Source organism: Poecilia reticulata, chromosome 17, assembly GCF_904066995.2.
Source record: "Poecilia reticulata chromosome 17, P_reticulata-male-v2, whole genome shotgun sequence".
NCBI classification, from domain to species: Eukaryota; Metazoa; Chordata; class Actinopteri; order Cyprinodontiformes; family Poeciliidae; genus Poecilia; species Poecilia reticulata.
This window is the reverse complement of record NC_088846.1, coordinates 16,174,228-16,196,297: the sequence shown is the minus strand read 5'-3', so window position 1 is coordinate 16,196,297 and position 22,070 is coordinate 16,174,228. Positions and strand designations below refer to the sequence as shown.

The 22,070-nt window shown below is 38.3% G+C and overlaps 1 protein-coding gene across 3 annotated transcripts in view; it reads right to left on the bottom strand.

Annotated features, from left to right (window-relative positions):
• The window catches only part of LOC103479641 (laminin subunit alpha-3), a 69,721-nt gene that overhangs the window by 39,470 nt on the left and 8,181 nt on the right, over positions 1–22,070 (bottom strand). For all 3 annotated transcript variants that reach the window (XM_081598785.1, XM_081598786.1, XM_081598787.1), the window contains exons 3-14: positions 12,541–12,658; positions 10,173–10,291; positions 9,921–10,091; positions 9,309–9,409; positions 7,993–8,108; positions 6,206–6,324; positions 5,780–5,870; positions 3,822–3,953; positions 1,981–2,031; positions 1,848–1,895; positions 416–550; positions 96–230 (exon numbers count right to left, since the gene is read on the bottom strand). In XM_081598785.1, coding sequence (XP_081454911.1) covers positions 96–230; positions 416–550; positions 1,848–1,895; positions 1,981–2,031; positions 3,822–3,953; positions 5,780–5,870; positions 6,206–6,324; positions 7,993–8,108; positions 9,309–9,409; positions 9,921–10,091; positions 10,173–10,291; positions 12,541–12,658 — 1,336 coding nt within the window. The remainder of the gene's footprint in view (positions 1–95; positions 231–415; positions 551–1,847; positions 1,896–1,980; positions 2,032–3,821; positions 3,954–5,779; positions 5,871–6,205; positions 6,325–7,992; positions 8,109–9,308; positions 9,410–9,920; positions 10,092–10,172; positions 10,292–12,540; positions 12,659–22,070) is intronic.

The following is a 22,070-nucleotide window of genomic DNA, read 5'->3' as shown; positions in this document are numbered from 1 at the left end:
ATGCATGAAAGAATCAATGTTTTAGACGAAGGAGTTGCATTATAAATAAGAAAAAGTTCCATGATTTTTTACAAAATCAAGCCAACAAAACTTACCAGCGCAGTCTGGATATCCATAGAAACCTGGCGCACACTGGTCACACTCTCGGCCTTGGTAGTTGGGGAGGCAGTTGCACTGACCATTCGGACTGCACACGCTTTCAGCAACCCCAGCTCCGCCACAACGACATGCTGAGGAGAAATACATGTCATCATAGCCTAAGTGGAGATTTATTCAAAATATCTCTACGAGTTACATTGCTAGAAAAGATCCAGACTTCCTTCTAAGGTTTATTATGTTTCATGTCATCCTTTGGATATCTCTTTCAAAATGAAAACTAATAGCAATATTTTCCAGGAATGAGGGGTCCTCTCACCCTGACAGCTTGGGAAGGAGTAGTATCCAGGTTCACAACGGTCGCATCGCTCCCCCTCCACGCCCCGACGGCAGAGGCAGCGCCCATAAACATCACATATGGTATGCACTGTCCCTCTGTAGTCACAAGTGCATGCTGCAGACAAATACAGTGGAAACATTATTTTCACAATAAGAACAAATTCCTCTGCTGCTGAAGGCCCAGCTACTCAAGTTTGCTAGAAGCTATATTTATGTTTGTCTTGCACAACCCCGCTTGGTGTTGTTTTGTGACTAGGCTTGGCACTAAGAAGCCACCAGAGAGTTTCCACTGTTTTTCTTCCTACTGAAGTAGTAAAAGCTGCTTCGTAAAAGCAACGCTCAGTTCACACAATAAAAGAACTGACGGGTTAAAGGATTATTTGATGTTTGTTTATGTTCTTTGAAGAGTTGGATAACTAAAAAACGACATGAGGTTAAAGGGTTTTCTCAAAATGTTGGTTCCCAGCTTAAACTAAATCAGAAAAAGAGCCATAACTAATATTAGCCTGGTGAGTTCTCACTGGAAAGTCCCAAAGGATTGGTGCTATAATAAGAGGGCAAATCTTTTTGGACCATCAGAGTGTTACGCTCATTTTATCTGCAGCCCAGTACCATGTCAGTATCCCAATGCTCCCCGTCGCAGCCTTCTAAGTTCCGCAACCAAAATCGGTAACAAGTGGTTTGCTTTTTGAACGCACATCCGACTTGATTGTTTGAAAAATATACGCAGTGTATTTCTAGCAAAAAATATAGACAAAAAAGTAGCTAAAGTTAACTTAATCTGATCTTGCAAGTTCAAAACGTGGTCAAGAAAAATCATTTTACAAAACCTCCCACTGTTACACTGTACAAAAGACATCGCCGCCACACCCTCAGGTGTGTTCTTAATCTCTTAAATTAATGGGAGCCTCTAAAATTTACCACAGTAATCTAAATAATTCCAAATATAAAAAATTACAGATTTTGGTTCCAAGCTAACTTAAGTACATTCTAACTGTGTAGAGAAAAAAACTAAAATGATTTACAAAAATTCTACATAAGTGGCCACAATTAATCCCAAACATGAGAGACATCAGGTTTTGATGAGATTCAAGCATGAAGCTCACACATATATACATTTACACCTCAAGCTAAATGACCTCCAGCCCTTCTTATTAACAATTAACTCAAGAGCAAACTCAGTCGGACATACTGGTACGTAACATTATCCTCTCCCCTCCTTTTTAACCATTTCATCTCCCTCTAAGTGAATGTGACTAATTAAACTGTCCAATAAAAAAAAAAAAACTTTTTCAAGATACTAGCAGAGGTCCTATAAATACAAAAAAATGTAGATGAGAACAAGCAATAAAAGGATTTAACATAGCCCAGTCATGAGAATATCTCTTCATTTTAGGCCTAAGCGCACTTACGTTGACATCTAGGAGAGTTGAAATAGCCTGGGGGGCAGGCAGTGGGTCCTACACAGGGAGCGAAAACAAGAGGAACAGCTCAAAGTGCCTGTCAGACTCAACTTTGTTGTGACAAGCTAGAAAATCAACTTACCCACTATGGGGCCTGCAGGCGACTTGGTGGTCGTCAGGTAAGCAGAGTAAGCTGGTTACAAAAGCGATACGAAATAAAGCCAGAAAATGATCACATAACATCATCTTTGTTGGGTCAGAAGTATGACTCAATAAAGATGCAGACTTCTGAAAATGCAAACAAATGTCAGATAACTCCTAAAATTCAGCTGCATACTAAAATATGAATTCCCCTCCAGGATGGATTTTAAAATACTGTTGATTCTGCTTTGTGTGCATTTGGGTTGATGACACCAAGAGACTTGAGATGATCCATGGAAAACATTTCTTAGCTATTAAGCCTTTTGAGTTGTATTAGAGATGCATAAATGGTAGAGAGATTATTCAAGTTTGGAGTAGTTAAAGGAAAAAAAAAAGAAAAACATACAAATGGGTAACTGAAAACAGTATAAAAACAGAGCATTCCTTCTGGTCACCAGAGGCGTGTGTGGATGACAGCTTGTGTTTTTCGAATGGCAGACTTTAAGTTGATTAAATTACAATTTAAACTGCAAAACAAATACAATTTCTTACCATACCATAGCATGTAGTTCTACAGAGATACTAAGACTTTTAAACTAATCCTTCATGGAAAATGTATTTTGAATGTGTTAGCCAACGGAGAAGGACGATGGCAGAAACAGTAAAAACATTAGGGAGGCTTTCAACTAACAACTTAAGCTGTTTAACCCAGAATTCTGCTGATAGTGTTAAGACTGATGTTCTGCTGACCACAAGAGGAGAAAAGAAATTAAAAACAACACAGCAGAAAGAGAGGAGACAGTGCTTTGACTTTACTGATGATTATATATTCACTCTGCACACAGTGCTTTTACTCTCTTCTTTAAATGTGTGGTAATTACCATGTAATTTCAGAGCATCATTTGCTAAACCTTCCCTTCAAATGCTAACCCACAATATGTGCAAATATCGATGTATGCAAAGACTAAAACAGCAGATAAACATCTGAGGGAAGCCAGATTGCCTCCTAATGACTGTCAACATGTTTGGTCTGGTTTGACATGCCTCAGAGGCTGCACATAAATAAAACCACGTAATAAAACGTAAAGAAACTCTTTCACATATGCATGACGATTAAAAGATAAGTTAAGAATCCAAAGAACCTCAGGCAAAATTTGCAGGAGACAGGTCTGCCGTGTGCGAAAGGGCATTAGAAAATGACTATTATGATTGCACGTTTAAGGACGTGTTGAATCCTGACACGTGTTTATGCTGGGGCCTCGCAAACACCATGTGCTCAGTGACAGAGGAAGCACTAGTCGAAGCATCAAAAAAATTACCAACAGAGATGAAAGATTGAGTGTGTTATCTTTACGCCTTTGCCAAGGAAGATCAACTTGATAGTTTGGGGAAAATTCTCCTGCAGATTTCAGTATCTCTGTGGAATGTTGAATTTGTCTCTCCTTGAGACAAGAACAAACTTTTCTCTCGCAGGGAAACTGGTGGAAAATGAAATGCTAAAAAAAAGACTGCCAAGGGCACGATTTTAGCCATAAAAGAAGTGTCTTAAGTTTGACTTGTTAAAACATCATTCTTCCATTTACTGAAGGTCAGTTAGAGGTCTGTGCAAAACATGGACTATAAACTATATTTGGTGAATGCATTCATTTTCAACGCTCAAAGTGAAACCTTAAAGTACTTCTTAATGATATTAAGTGTATTTCCATTTGCAGTTGACACTATTTACTCATACATAGCCCAGATTGATGTGTATAAATGTGTCTTTATTTTTTGACCGATAAATAAGATCTATATAAAAGATGCAGAAAGTATAAAAAAAAAAAAAAAAAAAGCTAAACTCACGAATGCACTCGGGGTAGAGATAATGTCCATCAGCGCAGCGATCGCAGCTTTCTCCTGCAAATTGTGGTTTGCAGATACACCTCCCGGACCCCATCTCACATCCGACTGTAATCCTTTCATCACAGCTACAAGCTAGAGAGAGCCAGAGATTTTTTAATTAAAATAAGCAAACATCATCAAATCTGAACATAAAGTCGTCTTTCACTGCTTTAGCGCAATGTCTCACAGTTAAATCAAGCAATACACAATTATTCACAACCTCTAAAATTTGTTGCAAACCAAGTGTAATATGTATTTATGTATACTTCACAGTGCTGCTGCCCAGTGTTTTATCGTACATTAGAGAGGTTTTTTGTTTAGTTTTTTTTTTCCACAGTGTGGGACTTTAGCTGAGAATATGTGCTTTGGATTAGATTTGGCAAATATTGAGCTTTTCACTACGGTAGATTTGGTATAAAACAGAGCAACAACATGTTGAAAATCACCTGATGCTTGCTGTTAAGTTATTTTCTCTGGGCTGATTTCTATTTGTCGGTAAGAGGCACCTGGCACTAGGACAGATTGTATGGTATTGTGACCTATTGGAAATATACTTTAAATGAAACCAGCATAATTATTCCTAAAAATTTGGTCAAAAAGCGTACACGGGAAATAAAGTCAAGTTATTTTCTAAGCTCTCTGAGTCTCTTACCAGACATGAATTATACAGAAAACCTGCAAGGTGAGCTGAAGCTAAGAAAAAATGAAGGAGGAAGATTCAACATGGTGGAAATGTATAGAAGAAAATGTCCTGATCTTAAACAATTCTTGCCCAAGGTATTCATTGTAAAGGTAGCAATTTAATAAAATAAAAAATTTTCTTAAGGTGGCTTTACAACCATTATTTTTGCAAGCAGTAGCTAAATAACAATAAAGTATTTTTAGTTTAAAAACAAAAGATCCTTACTAACCCTCCACATGGACTCTTGAGTGAAAGAGAACCACTTTATATCCCCCACTTGGCAAAGTCCAAAGACAACTGTCAGCTGTTCTTACTACAAAGAACAGCTACAAAGCATTCCAGTAAAGTAAACAATGGCAAAGCCCAGTTCAGAGATAGTAAAACCTGTGGTGCCAGTGTTGCTGCTCTGTTGCCTTTTGTGACTGTCTGAAACAACACGCTTAAGCCTTTCTTTGAGTAAAACTCTATTTAGGCTTCGTTTGTTACTCTGCAGATCACACGCCGTCATGCATGGACGGTATCTACATTCAACCAGCATTAGCACAGTGTGGAAAACCCTGCTAACGCGTTGCTCTCTGTATCGATCGGAGCCACAGCAAAGAGCGGATGTGAAGAGTAATCTACTGAATCACATGGAGGCCTTGAGATGTGTGTCGTGACAACGTTTGACAAAACCCGGAAAAAACGGCAGCAAGCAACTCAAACAAAAATAAAAGTGTGTTAGAAAAATACATTTACTTTACCCTACACCTGTATTAACTTTTCCTATCTTGTATACTAAATGTTAAAACATTTTAACATTTAGATTTTCAGTTAATGTCACAGGTTTACTGTTTTATTCACTATTCAGTTTTGAGGGGAAAATTAGCCACTGTAAGAAAAGATGCATTAGTTTGAAAATGAAAAGCCAACGAGTTTTAGACCAAACCACACATTTACGCCATTTATTTTATCCCTAACTGCCTCCACACCACTATCTAGTCATTTGTGTGTGAGGACCATTGTGAGGACAGAGGGATGAAAATAACTGGTGGCGCATTCGACATTTTCATGAACAGTCAAACACATAAAAAAAGAAAATAAAATAAAAAACAAGGGCACGAGCAGCAGTGTCACCAAGCAGTGTCACAACCCATGTCAATTTGTATGAAGATATTTGGCAACGGAAATTATCCTAAAAGGTAAACAAATTTAAAGCTATGTTAAGTCAAAAGGTTGAAGAGAATGTTGTTCTCACGTATGCATCCGGTTGGAGACTCGGGAGGCACTCCGAAAGGTCTGTAGAAACCTTCGATGCATCTCTCACAGTTTATTCCTGCAGTGTTGTGCTGAAGAACAAAGGAAGCAAGTGTTGTGCATTGGACAGCTAATTTAAGAAAAATAGTCTGGTTTTTACACTTGAAATCTTCATATTTAATATTTCCATTGGGCGTAAAACTTATTTGAACAACTGGGGCAATGTGCCAAAGAGACATGGATCTAAGCATTCCTCGCCTCACAAATTTGGGAGCTAATTTTCGAGCAAATCGCACAGCATGCTGGTTTTCACTGAGAACTACATCGACAAGTGTGATATTTATTTTCTCTTTTATTTCTTTAACCGATAAAAGGACACACGCATGCGTTGACAAGAATCAGTGTGAACTTGATACACATTTCGTACCTGGCAGCCGACACACACTCCTCCTCCGCTGTACCTGCCGAAGGTGTCCAAACTTGCTCTCCTCTTTTCAACCTCTGGGTCGTAATAACAGTCGGAGGCATGGTTGAAGCACTGGCAGGCTGAGGTGGAAAGCCCCGAGACACACATGCAGACGAACACAAAATCAGAGCATTTATATTTGCCTCCCACTGAATTGCCTCCCACCTGTGTTTAAACTCCTAAAGCTTGTGAAGTTACAAGAGAAATGATAAATGCTAAATTGCTAATAGTGTAATCTCTGGCTGCGTAGCGCGCCTGGGGCTCAATCATTTTCAAGCATTTTTAACGGTAGTCTACTACCGTTATAAGTCCAAATGAATTAATATGTGGCTCCACATAGGCAACACAGTGCCTTGCAAAAGTATTCGTACCCCTTCAACGTTTTGACATTTGACAAGTTACATCCACAAACCTAAATGTATCATATTCAGCTTTTTTGAAAAAAAGACAAACCCGTTGCTTTGGCCTGAAAGTCTGTAGTGTAATGAAAAGACGTAGAATCTGAAAAGTGTGGCATGCATTTGTATTTAGTCCCTGATACCTTACACAACATATAGAATAGCAATAATCACAATAACAATACATGCAACATCGCAATCGCAAAGGACAGCGTGCATGCAATATTTAGTCACCTTTAATATTTCAACCGTTACAACTGGCATACCACAGATGTTAAGTAGATAATAAACAGAGTACATATTTTAATCCCAGCATAAATACAGTTGTCCTGTGAGAGAATATTAGTGAACAAACACTAAGTAAGACACCAGACAGGTTAGATATAGAGCAGTGGATTAGCTTAAATCTCTTATTGAAGAATAGCAAGACGAAAGTTATTTTTGAAAGAAAACAACAAAGTATCCTGTTCAAAGTTTGGAACAATGGATGTGGTGGACAGAGTAAACATGTGCACATGCTCCTAAACTCATCATCCCCACAGTGAAATATGATGATGGCAGCATTTTCATGTTGTGAAAATACTTTTCCCCAGCGACAAAGAAGCTTGTCAGATTTGGTCGATCGAGCAAAATTAAGAGCATTCACAAAAGAAAACCTGTTTGAGGCTGCCAAAAACATAGGTACAGGAAACATAATCCTTTTTTTAAAAAAAAAAGCTGAATAAACAATACTTTTCCAAATTTTAATAAAAAAAAAAAATGAAAATAATAAAAACGATGTTTTATTTTCTTTCTACCTTATAAACTATTTCTAGTACTTTGTGCTGGGCAATCTGATAAAATTAAATAGGTTTGTTGTTGTGAAAGTGAGAAAATATAAAGAAAGCTCAGGGCATGAATACTTTTACAAGGCACTGTATTTTCTAGTGGAAAATATGTCATCAGTCCACTTGAATTAAGATTCCAGCAGAGCCAGGCTCAGATGTCTCTCTGAGACGTGGATCACTTCAGAAATGTTACTATCTAGGCCAACACAGGCCTGCAAAACGTAAAACTCACCAGCCAGCAAGGTAGGCAGACGAAAAGCAGCTATCGTGAGGCTAGTTATTCATCACACAAACAATATGTGGAATGTCCTGTCGAATCTTCACCGACACAGATTACATACAATACCATATCAGGGCATCAGCAACTGGGATTTAATATCAGAGACAAGACGCCACTTCGGCCCACTTCTGGGGCAGTAATTTAAGAGCCGGCAACACGGGGAGGAGCAGAGTGAGATGTGCCTTACATGTTGGACGAAGCGCTGCACAAAAAAAAAAAGAGAAAAAAAAAAAAAACACTCACGCTGACAATCGTTGGGGCTGTCAACAGTTGCAGCACGCCATGGCTTCTGGTTAAAGCCTGGGCAGCAGCGGTCACATGACTCGCCGCAGGTGTTGTGTTGGCACTCACACTGGAGTCTAAAGAAAGAGGACGAGATGGCGGTACATAGTGACTCTGTGATGTTTGACACCTTTGAGACAACAGTTTAAGCTGCATATCGCTGACACATTATCGCCATGAAGTTATGACAACCGTGTTGCCCTTAACACAGAGTCACGTTTGATTTAATTTAAGCTGGAAATGCGACTTATAATCAAATTGTTTTGGCCCCAAACTGGTAAAGTATCAATAATATGGGGAGAGGTAAGATTTCTGAGATGCAATATTAGCATCCACAACAATGGATAGGTTTGGTTTCTAAAGAGCAGTTTCTCCCAAAAGCTGTCAGATGTTGTGACGTACTTGTATTCCTTTTACTTTATAATTTAGACTATTAATTTACAACCTTTTCTGGTTATAAGTAATATGTTAAATTCTTTATTCAGTTATTCAAACTGAATAAGTTATTTACAAACTCACTTTTTTGAGTTTGTAGAACAAAAAGAGCCTCTCGGGAAGGCATAACCACTTATGTTTGATGACATGTTGTCTGAAAATTTCTCACGTTCACTATAGAGCAAGTATTTTTCTAAATCAAATATATATATTATATATTGAGTTAATGAGTGGCTGCTTTTTGGCAACTGAGTAAAATTATAGAGCAGTATTTTACCTACAGTGATCATCCATAGAAGTAGAGTCTTTATTTGTTTTTCACTGCATTTTTCATGGTTGGATCTCTCCATTCTCAGACTCCCTGATTGTGCAACATTTTCTCTTTGATTATTCTGCAGTAAGAAGCATTCCTTCCTAATTATCTCACAGATTTATGTGTTCCACATGTGGGATCTCCTCCCACACTACTTTATGATAATAAAAAGTCTCTACATTGAGCTTCACTATGAAAGGAATAAAGGTTCTTTTTTTTTCTTCCTGCAGCCGTGAATCATTTCTCTTGATTGCATCATTAAAAGATTTGAAAGATGAGGTTTGCCTATTGTGACTGTGGTTTATGCCCCTTTGTTTTCAGCAAAAATCAATTTAGCTAGTTTGGTTTTAAACAGCAGAAATAATAGTCCACATAGACAACTAAGCTATGTTAGCAAATGAACATAAGATTTAAATTTACATTTGACGTTAACAGTTGTGAAAGATGTAAATAAAACAGCTTAAAACGTTTAAAACGTGAGAAGTAAAAAAGATAATTTTATCCCCATAAAAACGACAGTTTTACAGACCTGCTTGGGTTGTCCAGATTCCGACTTACACCGCAGACCTGGGCATGGCCATGGCAAACACAGCGACCACCAATGCTGATGTCTTTAATACTATAAAAATACTATCAGCAAACAAAGAAATGTCAGCACCAGCACCAACAGGTAGATCTGTCACATTTGACAAATTTGAACAGCTCAGGAATTCATGGTATGAGCTGACTTAATATTTCCAATAGATTAAAGCAAAAAAAAAAAAAAATGTTTTCCCTAAGATGACATGTCTTTAAGAAATTTCCTCTTGAACACATCTTAGTGTTCTGTACCAGCCACTTAAAATTGGTACTCTGCTTCTTTTAATAGCCTGCTATCCAGAAGTGCTATATCTCACACTTGCAGACTGAAAGCTTTCCAAACCTGTCCCTATCAAAAAAAAAAAAAATTTCCAAAGAGGACTTGTCACACTCATCCAGACTTAGTTCTCCACAAACCGTAATGGGTGAACAGGGGAGTGTGACTGTGTCAGCAAAAAGGAATCTGGCAGGCAGGAGGTATAAAACTAAACTTTGTCCAAATGGGAAACTAAAGGATGCCAACATGTCACCTTAGTGTCAGGTTGTACGGTTTGTGTCTTACCCTGCGTGTGACAGTGGGGTCTCTCTGGGCCTTGGAGATTAGGTGGCCTAGGAGAGTGCTGGTGCGAAGGAAGCGCAAGCGAATGTTTGTGGCCTTCGTGAAGTCACGGAGCACCGGTGAGTATGTGAAGTTTTTGGAGCCCGGGCGGCCGTTTATCAGAGAAACCACAATCTGGAAAGTACAGCGTTTAATTTAAGAGAATTGTTGTTCAAACTTGTCTGGCATTTGTTGCCAGGATATTTCATGTTTCACCTCTCCATTCTCCAAAGGTATGATCCGCGAATACTCTGTGGTGCAGATCTGGTCGTCATCATTAAAAATACGACTGTTGGGTTGTTTTCCAAATTTCTCAATACACTCCCGTTTTGAATCTAGTGAGGCAAAGAAAAAAAAAAATCAAAATGTTATGGTTAAATTATTGGAATTTTTCATAAATCACAATTGTAGCAGAATACCAAATACTTCACAGGTGTTTAATTATCAGAAATGGATCAGAATGAAACAGGAAACATGGAATCTATGGGTTTCCTGCACCTCTTTTGAATAAGACCATTTTTACAATATTTTGCCCAATTAGTCTTCATCACACATTTTTCCATGGTTGTTAAACAACTCTTATCTTCTAGGTAAAACTAAACTAATTAACAGGTTTTTGTGCAAATAAGCCACATATTAAGAATAATAACCACAAGGGTGTAGCTCAATTTTAATTTTCAGGGATTTTATTTGGAATTATCAATTTATATTCTGCCATATCTTTTTCAGAGAATATTTTAAGTACTACAGGGCAAAATCTCAGAACCATCTGAGATAAGGATAATGAAGTATAATAGGGAATAAATCATTTGAGGTTAAAACATTGCTAAGCTCAGAATAGGCCATACATTTTCAGGAATTTGGATCAAGTGCACTCCAAGTGAAAGGCTGAGAGTGAAAACCTGAAAAAATCTCTTTGTGATAGAGCCGAGAAATAATATATTTCATAAAGCTGAGCTGCAAAGTAAGCAAGCAGAGTTGCGAGCAACATTTTTGTTGGCTTTAAATCTAAAACTGTAGAATATTCCTCCACATATGCATCTTTTATTTCCATGACTATTTTCCCTTCGTAATGACATGCAGGGTTTACTGTAGAACAGTTGCTATAAATGCAGCAACACTGTCAAATTCAAGCCAGCAAGTCTGGGATCCCCAGTTCACTCATTGTTGGGGATCTCATACATAACTGATCTCTTGGCGTCATGGGGACATGCATCGCCTATAATGGACCCAGTTGGTCCTCTTTCTTTTCTGCATATTTGTTTTTTTCTGTAACTGTGTCTCTTATTCTCACCGCCAAGTATAAAAATCTCTTGAGCAGAGCTCACAGACAGCAACCACAAGCCCAGAATGAACAGCACTGATCTCTATTCGCATTCTGACTGTGTCATGTAATTTCTTTCTGCCCACTCCTTACACACAGCTGTCCCGCCTCAGGTTGATTAATTTTTACTCAAAGCAGCACAATAGGTTCGTAAAGCAGGAGCAATGTTTCTTCTCGGTTTTGTCCATGCTCGAGTAACTGGAACAGCACTGAAACATGTTGAATAGAATTATCAAAGAGTCATATCAAAACAGAGCTCTAACGCTCCATCATCAGCCTAGCATTCTAGCAAACTTCTCCACATAAAAATAACGGGTTCAGCTGTATTCATCGAGTCTGAAACCTCAGATGCAGTCTCCAGAACTTTATATGTGTAAATACAATTTTTCAATCCAAATCTACTTTTAAACATATACATGGCATTGATTTTAATGAAGTATTGGCGGGGGACTCTGTAAAAGTAGCTACGTATTCTTAAATAACTAAGATCAGCAACCAAGGTCTCACATTAGAGCCAGGCTTAAGTCATGTATACTAGTCCACTAGAGTCAGTGATCACAGCAGAAAAGGTCTTAGTAAGGGAATAAAAAGTCACATTGACTCTTGCGTTTTGAGGATTTCTTACCTCTTATTCCAACCAGAACAAACCTTTTATAGCTCTGAAAAAATAACTGCAGCTTAATATAATTTGATTTATGTTATGTGGGCTGGTTTTTTAATGCACAATGACGAAATGAGGTAGACCACACATACACACACACGAAAAGTGAAGGGAACAATGACAAGCATTTCCTGTCTTAAATCGTCTTAAGCAGATAATCAGTGTGCATAGATTAAGCCTACACCCCTAATCACACATATATCCTTCTTCACAATTTTTTTTTTTTTACGGCAGACAGTTTAACTTGTCACTGCAAATCTGGGAATTATTAAGATAACAGCCCTCTTTTTGGCTTTTCAGAGGGGTTTGAAAAGGGGCATGGGGTTTGACTGAGCTGCATTACTTGATGGCTTTATAATACTTGCAACACTTTTGCTCTTGCCTTTGTAACACTTTGTAACATATTAAAATACCAACAGGAAAAACATTTAATCCACACAAAATCACTGAGTGTCTTTGATGCAAACTTATGAACAGTTTTTCTTCTGTTGATTTAAAAAGAAAACCTTTTACAGAGAGGAAGTAAAAGTGAGTAAATATCCTGTGAGTCAACTTACATTACAGAAAACCATTTTTTAAACAGAGGGATTTACACTTACGAGCAAAGTACTGCCAAGGGGTAAATGTTCTCCCATTGTCCACAGAGCGCTCCAGCACCCACAGGTCAGGACGAGGTGAATTAGCAAACTTGATTAGGACGTATGCCACATGGAAGAGCTGAAAATCAGAGCACAAAGAGGCGTCTAAACAAAAGGCACTCACTGCTCACCGCTCAGAGCGGATTTTGGCAAAAGCCTCCAGTTTCCTGAGTTGCACTGACTGTACAGAGGAAAGGCTTGGCTTTGGGCTCTACCAGTACTCTTATTTCCGTTCTTGGAAGGAAAACAAGGAGTCCTAGTACAAATTCGTCATAGCTCTTTTAACTTCTCAAACAACAAATGTACAAATAAAAGGCTTGAACTGAAACAGTTTCCGGTCTTGAGAGCGTTGTTTACCTTTAGCATTCAGCCAGAGCTCGGCTTACAGGAAGGAGCACTTATTAGCAAGGAGTGAATGCAACTTCTGCAGGTGCAACCATGCTAGTGAAAAGACACTAGCTAAGCCCACCTGATTCGAGTTTGTTCCCTGAAGTCGTTATCTCAACCCCCATCAAAATATAGAGCCCATGCAAGGGCAGAAGAGGGGGAGTCGGCGATTGTTTCTATCTGACTCCTTATGCTCATTGAAGTGCATTTCGTTTGCATTTCACCAGTATCATTATCAAGCACTGAAAGGGATTGGCTTAAGGTTGATTGGCCATTGTGTAGAAGTCCATTTTGTTTGATCTTCTGGGATTTGGCATTACTTGTTGGAAAGCCCTCCACGTGACACCTGCAGTGTCAACAAAAAGCCTTACCTTCACCTGACCACGCCCCTGTGACGTTCTGCAAGGCCGAGTTGCAGATTGTCTAAATCGGTGGATTGCTTGGCCTCGAAACAGCATGCTCGGTTTTCAGTTGATGAATGGAAAGGCTGTAGGTAAAATGTGGTGCTCTGTCTTAATAAAAGACATCTCTACAGACTGTCTCTTTTGGCAAGGATGAAGGCAGGCCCACACTCGTCTAGCATCCCTCAGCGCCAGAATGAAAAGCCCAGCGGGCATTTGAAATATTCAAGTATCCGTCTCTCCTTGCATGAGGCAAGGAGTTGGGTTAAGACTTCAAAGAAAAAGAAAAGCACGGCAAAGCCTCGGCTGAGGAGTCATTTACTCTTTCACAATTACCCACAATTCTGGATGAATTCCTCTCCCAATCCTGGAAGTGAAGGCCTCAAACTTAAGCCGCTGTTTGGCTGTTGCATTGTGAGCAAGTTCAGGGATCGACTGCTGAACTGTGTGTCCATATTTATCGTCACAATGTGAACTCCAGCTCTTACCAAGTAAATCATCCGGTTCCAAATCAGGAGCAGACCTTTATCAGTCTTGAAGCCCTCTCTGAATCTGACGTCTGAATGGCATGTGTTTTTAAATTAATCAGGGAACATTTCCACCCACATGCAACAGGATGTGCAGATAACTAAAAAAAGACATGAATGGCGCACACGAGAAGTTGTCTAATAATAGAAGAAAGTGACCCACTATTGGTTTGTTTATTTTGCTGTGGACTGAACGGAGATTTAAGTTCACAAGAGCTGTGATGGCATGAAGAGAGGGGTTTGGTGGTAGTAGGATGGAGGAGGGTAGAGAGACAAGGTGGGTAGCAAAGGGGTTGGGGTGGCAAGAGACGTGCTGGCTGGCATGCAGACCCATCTGAAAATACCAAACATAGCAACACATTCCCCCTCTGGTCTAATGACCCCGAAACAAAGCTTGGCACTGCTTGCAGAAGCCCATCACTGACAGCAACACAGGATTGAAAACCTTTCACGACACTTGTTGCTGTAAAGCAGATGACAAAAATAGATATTTTAAGCCACATAAAAATGTACAGAGCTTTGATGACTTAGCTAGTTGAACTTGTTTGTTCCTTTATGTAGCAATATTCCAGAACACTCTTTTTGGAACGTTGTGTGGAAGAAAACATATACGTTGTATATTTAAGGTATTGCGTCATCTGCCTACACACACATACATATGAACCTGAGTGGCAGCCTAGTTTTAATCCATGGAGTTTAACATGATGTCGGCCCAGAAGCAGAGGCTTGTTACAGCTTTACAACCATAGCAGTTTCAACTCTTCTAGGAAGGCTTGCCAAAAGCTTTAGGGCTGTGTTTATAGGAATTTATAGCCAGTCTTCCAGAAGCACATTTGTCAAGTCAGACTTGATTTGATCCTAGTTATTAAAAAAAGGCAGCCAAGTTTAGTGTATTGTCCAAATTGGTTTTAAAAGGTTTCTATCTAAGGAATTGAGTCCTTAACTCTCCAACAAATCCCTCATACTGAGAATACATGGAGCGGCAAGGGACATTTTACTGGAAGAAAAAGTTGAAATCAATAAAGAAACAACAACAAAATCTTAATCGGATTTCCTATTGTTCTTCAAAGAGGATAATGGTTTAAAACACATTTTTCTGACTTTTCAGGTCAGACACTCTAAAACAGAAAGCCCTATAACTCTACTGCTGAAAACAAATTGTTTTTCTTGTCCACAAACCTTTCGATAAATAAAATGCAGAGTCGGTGTGTGGCCTGTGTTATCTGTGCAGGAAACATGAATAAACTCAGAGAATATAAAAAGCGGACAAAACAAATTTAACCTTAAGTTCCTGCGGTGTCCAAAGTCAGCTCTCGAGGGTCAGTATCCTGCCTGTTTTAGTTCTTTTCTTAGTTGAACATACGTAAGCCAAGTGCTATTTCTTTAGCTGGCCCCTACAAACCTTCTGACATGCTCAGAAGGTAGCTGAACCATTTGGATCAACTATTTTGCAAGACATGGGTATATTTTGATTTGTAAAATGGACATCAAAGGCAACATCCACAGATTAAAAAGTAGCGACCCAGAGTGGAGTCTTGGAACCCCAAAGGTGAGAGATGCTGGAGCTTATTGTGAAAAACTCTAACAATTATGGTCAGTCTTCATTTTAATCATAAAAAATCTGAAGTTTTGTGTTAAATGTGTTCCTCCTTCCTAAAGCTAAAACATTACTACATACTGCAAATAGCATTTATACAAGTCCTTTATAAGGATACATAGGATGATCCTCCTGTAGTCTTGGAAGAACGATCCCTGGAGCATGTCCTGGCACGGCCTTGCTTTCTCTCCAACTGTATCCTGCCAATCTAAACACACACTCCTGTCCAGCACATTTGGAGGGGAGGGCCTTGAAATATTGTGATGACATGCCATGCACCCTCAATGGAGGATTCCATTGTCATACAAGACTTTAAACACACTGACAAGTTTGTGGCTAATAGACTTGGAAAACACTTGAGCTGAGCCCCTGTTTACCCAGCATCCACAGCAGCTTTGGCTGTGAGTGTTGCACAAAGAGGTTTAGCGTGAAAAAAGGTCAGGGGGTTAGCTGTGCCAGCCGTAGACGGCCTTCCTCGCCTTTGGTCATGCTCCTTAAATTCCTGACCTTGGTGCGCCACATTACTTCATGTAAGGGGACTGAAGACTTCTCCTTGCATGTTGACACGTAAGAACAAGAGAGCCATCAGTGTCCCCCAAGACCAAACACCATTTTTAAAACTCTACATTAAAATTTTCCTTCCACATTTCATTCATAGCAATGTGAAATTTAGATTTGATACACAACACGCACATGCACCACTCAATAACTCCGCTAACCCTCAACATTTTCTCCTGTGCACGAATTGTCAAATATAAAGCAGAAAATTTACTTCTGACAGATATTCAGTCAGAGTGATGTGTCAAATCTGACAAGTCATATGACCTCCAGCAAACTTATTAGAGGAGCAAAGGACAAGCTGGATCTAAACGAGACCTTGCATTGCCTTTGTCTTACTTACTCTGATCCAGTCATTTTGTTAATATGTTTACTCGAAATACATTTGCCTTCAGCCCCTTTTACAATGACACCACCGAATGAAATGAAGGGAAAATGCAGTGAACTCAACTGCCTACAGATATCCCCCTATTAGATAAATGTCTTCCACCTGTGCATAATTCAATCTTTTGTGCATTAATCAGTGAAGCAGTTAAAAGCCCATGGTAATGGAGGACCTGCACTGATCTGCAGCCCAGGTGGACAAGCTGTTAAATGTACACCGAAGAAACACCTTGGTTAACAAATACTACAAGAAGTTCAAATTAGGGTTTACCACAAGCCTAATCTGTAATTTGTGAAAGTGACGTATGGCCTTCAGATCTTTTCATCGTTTAATAAAAAAAAACAAAAAAAAAACAGTGAAATATGAAAAATATTTTGTAAACACGACCCCTGATCCAAGCTGACTGAGCTTGAGCGACTCTGCAAAGAAGAAAGAACAGAAATTTCGGTGTCTGAGTATACGAGCTGGGAAAGACATACCACAAAAGATCTGCCAGCTGTAATTAAAGCTGTAATGCGTAGGTTCAGGAGGCTAAATATGTTGAACTATTATACAGAAATATCACCAAAATATAGTGAAGTTTCTGAAAGTGACATGACAAAATCTAAGAAAGGTTTAAATTATATGAATGGTTTTGTAAGGTAGTGTAATCTATTTATTTTGGACAAAATGGTCGGCTGTAACATAATCCGAATAGGAATTTTTTAAATCCATCGTTAAGACAATAATTTATGCAACAACTAGTTTTTACTCTATTGTGAAAAGGCAAGACAAAAGCTTTTGTTATCAGCTTTTGTCTAATAACAAAAGATTTTTTTTCTTGCTCACACGGGGAAAAAAAATAGAACTGAAGACACAATTAATCCCTAAATTATGAAAACAAAGTCGGGACATAGTGTTAAGAACTTTGCTGAAATTGTTAATAATCTTGAAAAAAACTTCCCTAAAAGTAATTGCTTTTGATTTAAACAGTAAAAATATAAATACCAACATGTCATTTTAACTTTTTCCTCCATTGTTTTCCAGCAAAAAATAGAAATTTTTCTTGGTTCTTCTCCAAACAAAGGCTTTTATTATGCAAAACAACAACTCAAAAGCAAAATGTTATCTGTTTTTAGTTGTTTGGGACAACTTTGCCTCTGTCCTGGATTACAGGTCTAGACAAACGTTTACCACGCTGGATAATTTTAACATGTTTATTCTAGCGTGACCTTTGGCAAATCAGAAAAGCACAAGAGGTAAAAACAACACAAATTGCTTTCAGTGCAGATATGGTTTGTGACAAAAATTCTCAGTGTCATAGATAGCAAAAGAGTCATAACAACTACAACAAAGTCATCTACTGCCAGGAAGACTGTGACCTAACCTTTGATTGCACTGTGAGACATTATGTACACAAAACAACACATCCATTCGTCTGTTTTCTGTAACTGCTTTGTCCCATTCAGGGTCACTGGGATGGGGGTGGGAGGCTCCTGATGGACGCTGGTTGATTATAAAGGCAACACAAAAGCACATGAGACAAAACAACTAAACACACACACATTCCCTCCCAGGGTCAATTAAGAGTCACCAATTAACCTACCATACATGTTGGAGTGAGGGAGGAAACAGGAAAACATTTAACATACACAGGCAAGACATTGTTCTAAAACACCATGGTAGAGTCGTATGGACATGAAGGAATGGACATAGTCAGCAACAAAATCTGGGTAAGGTGTGGTGTTTAGATTATACTCAATTAATGCTAAGCACCAATAAAATAGCCATACCATCTGTATGTCTCAGCTAAAATAATTTTTTTATATATATTTATATCTTCTATACATGTTTATAATTTAAATGAAGTGTATTGTTTTGCCTGTTCATTCACCATGGGCTCATATAACAAATCTAAACCAGGTAAACTCCACATCTTCAGGTAAACATGTATGCATGGAACATCAAGTATAGCAACAGCAAAAAGTTTACGGGGTTAGGATAGCCCCAATCCTAACCCTACCAGCAATCGCACAGTTGGGCAGGAGTGTTAGCTCGGAGGGGGGTTTAGCTCCTACAAATTCAAAACCCCTGTTCTAATAATCATCAGCTACAAAACCCAAGCAGATTTTTGTATTTATTTATTGTTTTGTTTGGTTAAGACTGTTGCCTTACACATCTCTGGTTAAAGTCTATTCCTCTGTGTCATTGGGAGTTTTTTGTGCTGGTTTCCTTTTACACACCAAAGTTGTGTGAATTAGTTTGATTGATGATTCTGAGTACGTGGGTGTATGGCTGTTTCTCTTGTGTGTCCTTATGTTGATCCTGTGATTGATGGGTGACCTGTTCAGGGTGCTCCCCATCTCATGAACTATGACCCGCAGGACAGGCTCCAAGCCTCCTGTAGCTCCAAACAGAGCAGAAAAAATTACTAACTCAGAGAGCTTCCAGAATGATCCTAAGAGGATGCACTAAGTACGTGTGCCTACTTTCACTGCAGTGCCATCTAAGGAAACAAAGATTTTTTTTTCTCTGATTATTAGACATTATGAAAAGGAAAAAGTATTTTGGCCCAAGATTAGTAAACCCGTCCCCATGTCTTTTTGAGAGAGAATCAAGAATGCTCTTTCTTAGCCCAGGCATTTATTTTTGTCTGTTTTTTTTTTTTTTAGATTTTTAATGCATGAATAAAGACTTGAATAAATACAAAAACGCTGTTGGCATCAAATGCAACTAGTAAATATTTCTACATAGATTAAAAATGAATAAACTTTATTTGCAGTTTAGAACTGAACTGCAGCACATTGACATACAATATACTGCAGCTCAGGTTTTTGTGTTTGAAGACAACGTTATTTTTTCAATCAAGATTTGACATATTTGTCAACATTTTTGAAAAGTTATTAGACATTTTAACAATTTTTCCTTTAATTTTTTTGTTCATGGTTGTAGTTTACAAGTTGTTTTGATTTCCATAACTGAAATGGGAAAATATGTCAAATGTACAAGCGACAAAATGAGCACAAAGCACATGAGTCATCCGACTGTGAAAAGTGATGATGTTCAATTTGGAAATCCAAAATTGGGTTTTGACGCATAACAACATAGTAAGGGGTCTAGTTCAAATTTGTGTTAATGAAGGGAAGATTTATACGGTGATTTATCTAGCAAGTAAGACACCAACAAAAATGTTTCCTGAGAAGCTAACAAATAATAATAAAATGACTATCAAATGAGTACGAAGTCATAGGATCTTCTGACGGAATCCTATGAATACCTTGTAAACAAACAAAAAGCAGTCCAAATTTATACAACTCAACCATAGCTGTTTTTTCCAGCTTGACATGTTCAAAAGAAGCCCAGTTAGGTGAAAACCTATCAAATCTGGCAACACTGGCTCTATAGTGAGTCCAATGTTCACCTAAATCAATACAGTGAAAAAAATTAGCACCAGCAAAAAAAAATCTATGATTCAAAACAGTAAAATTCTTGCAACATTGAGATACATATTGTAATTTCAGCTTTGGTTCTGACCAGCAATGTTATTGTGATGTACATTGATGTGTGTTGGCATGCGTTTTTGTTTTTTTTGCTTTGTAAAATAGTCTACTTCATGTTACCAAGTCATTCAGTGTTTCTGCAAGACACACCACTCAAACTCTAACAGTCTATATGTAGTCAGTTTTCTGTTGTTTGGTCCTAAAACAAAATCTCATCAGGCAATGATAAACATGTGCTGGAAGTTAAAATACTGATTTATATTCAGGCAGCAGCTGCAGCCAGACGTTCTCGCAGTCATTTGGCTCAAACACCAAGAAGAAACAGTTGCAGATGAAGCTAATCTTTGTGGCTTAACATGCCAAGGAAGTGTTTAGAAAGAGCAGTTATTGATTTAACAATATCTGCAGACATCGTCACATGCTTTATATTATGCTCGCAAACAATAAATGTTACAGTTTCAGTGCTGGCTGTTTACTTCATGCTCAAGTGATGTTTAATAAATAGTGCATAGATTGCAACGTGTTCTCTTTTTTTCCGAATTTTAGTTGATTTTTTCTGTAAATCTAAAGTTCCAATTGTTCTCATAACCCCTAGGCAAAAACTGTTTCCAATTCAGAGATTGTTTTCATGAGTGACTTAACTTACGCATCACACATTTTCTGTGTCGATGACCTTAATTGCAAGCGGGCTCATTACACCCTTTTTTCATGTCAACAATAAGCAACCACACCTCCTTTTGGCACATTATGGTTGTTTAAAACTCTCCTGTAAGGTTTATAATGGTTTATAATGGCAGTCTGCAATTTCCGATATGCAATTTTTAAAACTGCAACAAAAAAAAAAAAAAGAAAAGAAAAAAATGAAGATGTGATTCCCTGGATGACAAATCCAATTAAACCAAAGAGTCATTCAGCTCCAAGAGCGTAGTAAAACTACAGCTGAAAACTAGACGGAATGTGAGAAAGCTTCAGCTAGCTTGACGAGAGATCAGAGAGCTCATATCAAAGGAGAAGTGGCAACACTTTCTGCTGGAGTGAATCAGTCTTGCAGACAGAACATTCTGTGGTGGGGTGGAGTGGAAGCACCCCCAACATACCCTCCACACCATGGCCTCTACCCCTCAACCCCCAACTCTGCAACAATGCAATGTACAACTGTTTGTCTGCCTATAACAGGTGGGGCAAAGAAGGGAGACGGAGGGTGTCTGGTATATTTTCTCTGTCTCCATGACAGAATTTATGTGGTAACAACAGAACAGTTGGCTAAAAGTTACAAGAGAAATGCATGTAGGTGTTACAGACGCATAATGATCACACATGTTTCTACTTGTTTGCAGTTTTCTTTTAAAAGCTTTAGCCTGCAGCTGCTCAAGAACTTGCACTTCATTGTTCCCCTGTGTTAAATGCTTTGCTAGTAAATGGTGTGATGTATACAAAGCCATGCAAATTAATATATAGAGCTGGTGTCAATAACTACATTTATTGTTAGATTCTTGGTTAGCAAAATGCTCTTTAAGTTCTTTAACATGCAAAATACATTATTTTCAAGTTACCTAAGCTTTACAGCTTGATAAGGGTGTTGCTATTTAAGCTACACCTTTGTCATAAAGGCAGGGGTGAAAGTAGTTTTAAATTCTTGGGGGTACTGTGACAAAAAAATACAAAAATCAATATATATATATATATATATATATATATATATATATATATATATATATATATATATATATATATATATATATATATATATATATATATATATATATATATATATATATATATATATATATATATATATATAAGCTGGGTATCTCTTGAATTGCTACAAAATAAAGCTGTATTTCTCTCAGCCCACTGGCTGCAATGTTGACACCTTGAGATGCCATGAGACCTAAATTATGAACATCATGGCACGGATGCATCCCAGTTTTCCATGTCTGGAATATAACTATTCATTTTAGATTTTAAACTGGTTCTATTGATCCTGTGTCCAGATAGAGAGATAACCAGTAGCCCAGCATCATGACCTGTTTGTTCTGAAGATCCTGCAGCTTCCACTTTTCTTCCTAACATGGCGCCTCCTCACCCTGACTCTCATACTGATAGGATGAACCACAGAGCTCTGTTAGGTTAAAGCACATCTTCTGAAGTTGGGAT